This window comes from Hydra vulgaris, chromosome 15 (assembly GCF_038396675.1).
Source record: "Hydra vulgaris chromosome 15, alternate assembly HydraT2T_AEP".
NCBI classification, from domain to species: Eukaryota; Metazoa; Cnidaria; class Hydrozoa; order Anthoathecata; family Hydridae; genus Hydra; species Hydra vulgaris.
In genome coordinates, this window is record NC_088934.1 from 3,447,266 (window position 1) to 3,453,440 (window position 6,175).

Below are 6,175 nucleotides of genomic sequence, written 5' to 3' on the forward strand. Positions count from 1 at the left end.
AAAATGCAATATTTGAAATACTAATATGAATATTGTAAAGTAAAACGAATTTTCTTCGTATTGTTGATCATATCATAGATCATTTATTGATTGAACTAGAGATCGTTGGCAATAACTCCCTACAATTAGATTTCACTGATCTCTTACAGATTTAAACTTCTCATTTTTGAAGGAAATCAAATCTTTTTTTGTCTCGCAACTTTGTTTTGATATTTTTGGTATGTGAATTTTTTTTGCAAGTAAAGTAATAGAAAATTCATATGATTTAAAAACTTTTTGTTATATAGTTACACAGGAGTTATAGTAACGTAATTGAATATAGGGGAGAGTCGCCCATTATGGACCGTCCCTTTTTATGGACCACCGATGAAACAAATAAATGCGAATTTATTTTTAAAAGTTATTTTTAAATGGGCACATGAAGAATGCGCAGGAACTTCAGATTGTGACTTTATTTGTGAACTTTGTAAATAAATTTTGAAATGTTATTACACATCAGTATTCATGTTTTTGTGTGTGCTAAATGTTAAAATAGTAAAACACTTTATAAATAAAACTGAGTGTATGCATACATGTGCATGAGACTGGTAGAATTAGAATCAAATAAATGGTGGCTGGCTTAAACTTAATAACTTTTTTTTTTTTTTTACAAAAAGGACATCTAAAAACCTGTTAAAAATTAGAAGCTTACATAGTCTTGAGTACTTATATTCTAATAATTCTATCTTTAGTGTGTATATAATTTGTTTAAATGACCAAGTCAAACCGTTTATAACTAGTCCATAATAGGAACCTCAATGGTCCATATTTGGAGCACAAGCTTAAAGTACCCCCAATATAGACCACTTACGTTTTTGACACATTTTATAATTATTAATAAATCAACCACTACAAGCTTCATATAATATGTTCAGCTGAAGGTAAGAAGTGGTTTACAATATAAAAGTTAACTATTTAAGCAAAAGTGAGTGAATTATACACTCTGCAACAAAAGGGGTCCATAATCGGCGACTCTCCTCTATAGAATACTTTTTAACAAAGTAGTAAAATACAGATCGCAGTACTTCACATAATAAAGTTTTTTTATTTAATTGTATAAATGAGACTGTTGTCATTTTGATGTATAATCATATACATGTTGACGCAAATGTTTCGCTACATTTTGCGATTGTTATTTATAACAATTGATATAGCGGATATCTTGGCTTTTAAATAATGGGTTAGACGTCTATTTATTAATACGTCCTTGGTGTGGCGTACTTTATGGATGACTTTATAGATATACAGTACTGTGGATAAGTTTTAGACCACTTGCATAATTAGACGTATTCACAATTTCTTTTTTAAAGCGTACTTAAGTTTAGTAATATATAGGAAAAGTTGAAAGAATATATTATTTTGAATAAATACATAAAATTGATGAGGATTTGTTGGTTTATTTATTAAAACGATGTGTCATAACAGCTACATCCAAAACAGGATGTTTGAAGAATGTTGTTACAGAAATCATTAAAAAGTTTAGAGAAACTGGCTCCCTTGAAAATAGAAAAAAAAGTGGTAGACCTCCTAAGCTAACAAAAGATGACAATAAATATTTAAAAATCCTATCTTTAAGAAATACAAAAAAAGCATCAACCGAGCTGGCAAAAAACATTTACTCAGCAACTGGGAAAAATGTCAGCTCTTCTTTTATTCGACGGCACCTACTTAAATCGGGATTAAGAGGGTGTGTTGCAATTCGAAAACCATTATTCCGGTATGGCAATAAAGAAAAACGACTTAAATATGCAAAACAACACAAAGATTGGGTCCAGGAAATGTTTAATCGGGTTCTGTACACCAATGTGTCCAAATTCGAAATTTTTGGAACAAAACGACGCCAATATGTTAAAAGGAGAATTGAAGAAGCCTATCCGCCCGAGCGTTTAAACCCGACTATTAAACACAGAGGAGGCTCTTTACAAGTTTGGGGCTGTTTATCTTCATCTGGAGTAGGTGATTTGATCAAAATAGAGGGGCGACTCACCGGGGAACATTATTTGGATATCCTAAGGCAATATGCTGTATCATCCAGAATGAGACTAATAGGTCATAGTTTGATTCTGCAGCAGGACAATGACCCAAAACATTGTTCCCGAACGGAAAATAATTATTTAAATGAAATGGCAGAGGAAGGAACACTGAAATTGATAACCTGTGACCTTCCCAGAGTCCAGATTTGAATATAATTGAGCATATTTGGGATTACCTGGACAGAAAGAAGGTCAAGCATGCTCCCTGAAATGCTGAAGAATGTTTTGAAGTACTTCAAAGAGAATGACACAGCATACCCCAGGATTTTATAACTAATTTGTATGATTCTATTTCCCGGCGAATATCGGCTGGGATTGAGGCAAATGGGGGACATAGTAAATATTAAGAGTTTTTTATGAAGTTTGACATTAAAAAGTTTGTAATTGTTCAATATTTTGTATGAAACACATGTGTTTTGATAAGTTTATAATTTAGAACTATAAACTTTAATATTAAAGAAGAATTCTCTGGGATTTTTAGTAGTCTAAAACTTATTCACAGTACTATATATAAGGGTTCATCATCAAAATTGCAAATTTCGAAAATTTTCGATTAAAACGGTATCGAAATACTTTTTTTTCGATACCGTTATCTATAAAAACTTATGAAAATAATCGAAATAGCCAAATCAATTTCGAAAGAAAAAACAGAGTTTCGAAAAGTGAAATTGTTTTCGAAAGAAAAAAAGATTTTCGAATTTTGAAATTAATTTCGTAAAAAAAAAAGGATTTCGAAAAGTGAAATAAATTTCGAACAAAAAAAAAAAAATTCGAAATGTGCAATTAATGTTCAATGGTTAAAGAATTTTTCGAAAAAAAAAAAAACTTTTAGAAAAAAACTTTTCGAGCATTGAGCAAAGCGCACGTGTAAACGAAGAAAGTTAGAGATATTTTAGTATATTTGATTTTTATATTTTTTTGATTATTGTTATGGAGAATGAAAAGGTAATTACTATGGGAATGCTAAGGGAATTGATGTCAATTCAATCTGACACAATTTTAAAGTGCTTTAAAGAAACTTTCAGATGCTTCCAAGAAAAAATTGATAGCTTATAAAGAGATGTTGAAGACCTTAAACATAGCCTAAATTTTAACGTGATCAACTTGAGACAAAGATAAGCAAAATTGACAAAAAATGGACGAAATTAAAACTTCGTTAATCGGAATCAAATCTTTTCAAGGAAAATTAATCAACGAATCTACCGAGAATAAAAGAAAAACAGTTGACTTGGAAGATCGAAATCGCCAAAACAATTTGCGAATTGTGGGTGTTGAAGAGGGACCCAATGAGACAAGCGAGGAAGTTTTAAAAAAACTGAAAACGCTTATTAAAAAGGATCTTCAAATATATGAACCAATAACCATAGAAAGAGCCCATAGGGTTGGAAAATTTAAAAACAAGCCGAGGACAATTATTTGCAAATTATTAAACTGGCAGGAAAAAGAAAACATTCTGGCTAGGGCAAGAAGTCTTAAGGGGAAAAATATTTTCATTAATGAAGACTTTAGTGAAGAAACTATGAGAATTCGCAAAGAATTATTTGCACAAACAAAAATGCATCGAAGTCAAGGAAAATATGCGAAGGTAGTATACAACCGCCGGATCGTAAGAGTTCAACTAACAAGAATAATATAACAATTAATATTGAAAACTTAGAGTCTCCAGTTTTAAACTTTTGAGAACTAACAAAAATCAATATAGTTTTTAGACTGAAATAAATACAAGTTGTCTCGACAACTCATACTATAAACCTGACGAGTTTAATAGAGAAAAAAACAATAAAGATTTTAGTATCCTAAGTATAAACATAAGATCAATGAATAAAAACTTTGAGGCTTTTTAACATTTTTATTACTCTATAAACTATCTTTTTGATGTTGTATGTATCTCAGAAACTTGGGAAGATGCAAAAATGCCTTTGTCAGACAATTCTTTGTACAATTTATCATCTTACAAAATAATAAGTCGTGTTGGAAGCATGGGAGGCGCGTTGCAATCTATATTCTTGACAAGTTTGTATTTAAAGCAAAAAAACTTTTTGTAAAGCAAACAAACGTATTGAAACTTTGTGTATTGAAATTCTAAATAAAACTGGTAAGCCTTTTTTAATCTCCTCACTTTATCGACCACCATGCGGTAAGCAAATTAACTTTCATAATAGCCTTAGAGCAATTATGTCGCAAATGAGCATTCAGAATAAGCATATTTTTTTCGCTGGTGATTTAAACGTAGATACTATGTGTTATGAAAAGTTTGTAAATACAAAAAACTTTTTTAATTTACTACTTGAATTTAACATTATATCAACCATTTTTAAGCCAACGCGTATTACAAAAACTACTTGCCCCTGTCTGTTTTATATATATTCTTTGTGTAACGTAAAAGTTTCATTGTAATTTTATTATTTTATTTTTATATAAACAGCGAAGAAAAAGAAAAAAAAAAAATCAATTTCGAAAAAAACCAAACAGTATTTGATAAGCTTAATTAATTTCGAAAATAAAAATAGTTTAAGAAAAGTTTAATCAATTTCAGGAAGAAAAAAAAAAGAATTTTGGTAAGTTAAGTTAGTTCCAAAAACTAAATTTAATACCTTATATTTAAATGCGGCCGTGGCGTAGCGGTTAGGGCGCTTGCTTTAAAAGCAGGAGATTCCAGGTTCGAAATGAGCTTTGGACATATATTCGCGTCACGGTAAGAAAGGAGGCGTGAACTTCCAGGTTAAATGCACTTCCGCGGTGCTCTGTGACAAGACCGTTAGGACTTCTTGGGGCAGCTAAAAAAAAAAAGGTTCAAATTTGCATAAAAATATTAAAATAACCGGGGATCTAAATGATTTACCGCTTGGTGTTTCGGCATTTAGATATTTCATTATATATATATATATATATATATATATATATATATATATATATATATATATATATATATATATATATATATATATATATATATATATATATATATATTATATATGTATATATGTTGCAAGCTATGAAATTAGTCTCTTTAGTTTCAAATTCTAAACCATTCAGTGACGGAGAAAGATTACTAAAATTTAAAATTATTCACATCCCTTCCCTCCTCAATGTATTTTTGTGCATTTAGTCGGAAAAATTTACCCTTTTAAAGAAGTCGGCAAATGTAGACTTTTTAGACCAGTCAGTAATCGAATTTTTAAAAACAAGGACCTTATTTTTCACTTAGCAAAAATTCTAATTGCACCACACCACGTGACACCTACTAGCGCTGCCCTGGTGGCAGCTCAATGATTGAATACTAGTGTTTTTTCCAGACTGGAAAAGAAAATAAAGACTGGAAAGAAAACTACTTGCCATTAATTAAGCTGTTTGCAAAAAAGGTTCATCAGGTAAACAAAAAAGAATACAAGGGTTCTAAGTTACTAAGAATTATAAGTGAAAACAAATTTCAGTTAAATTCGAACTCTTTTAACAAAACATTGTTTGATAAAAAAATGTTTTTTAGTATTTGTTTTCTTTAATAAAAACTAACTGCTTTAATAGCTCCGTATCTATTAAACCGGTTAAACCAAATAATAATAAAATAACTGAAAATATTACCCGTGCAATTTGTGTCAAAACTGGGAACAATTTTTGATTAGCCCGGAAAAATTTGATGGCACTATTTTTGTAGCTCTGAAAGTATTGCAGACTGTTTTTGTTTATTTCTTTTTCAAGCTTATTATTGTTTTCGATTATATTACAGCATGATTTATCTGTTACTAGTTCAATTAAATTGATTGGCTTTCGTCTTTTGTTGTTAACTAAAGTAATAGTATTTGCAAACGGCGGTGTTGACGATTGATGATATGTTTTTATGGTATTGTCAGTTAAGCTGTTTGATGAGTTTAAAGTGTTATTTAAACAATTTGATTCAATTGTTATATACATTTCTTCGGATTCTTTTAGATGCATTTAATAAAATGTTAATAAAATGTTAATATGGGTTGCGATTCAAGTATTCCATTTAGTAAAGAATACAATCTTGGAAACAGAAATGTTACTGTAACATTTTTCTTTCCGCTAAAAAAGTTTTGTTAGCTCTTTAATTGGGTGTAACAAATCACATAAATCCTCCAGCC

The 6,175-nt window shown here is 30.0% G+C and overlaps 1 protein-coding gene across 1 annotated transcript; it reads left to right on the forward strand.

Annotated features, from left to right (window-relative positions):
• Positions 1 to 3,207: 3,207 nt before the first annotated feature.
• LOC136091683 (uncharacterized) lies at positions 3,208 to 5,898 on the forward strand. Its single transcript, XM_065819391.1, has 2 exons — positions 3,208 to 3,657; positions 5,800 to 5,898. The coding sequence occupies exons 1-2, from the start codon at positions 3,208 to 3,210 to the stop codon at positions 5,896 to 5,898; spliced, it is 549 nt and encodes a 182-aa protein (XP_065675463.1).
• Positions 5,899 to 6,175: the final 277 nt, after the last annotated feature.

What these genes read in the sequence shown, in the direction of transcription:
- LOC136091683 (XM_065819391.1), top strand. Translation starts at nt 3,208, where the DNA reads ATGGACGAAATTAAAACTTCGTTAATCGGAATCAAATCTTTTCAAGGA. An exon ending in GTCAAGGAAAATATGCGAAG is followed by an intron (nt 3,658 to 5,799) that starts GTAGTATACAAC and finishes ATTATATTACAG; the next exon opens with CATGATTTATCTGTTACTAG.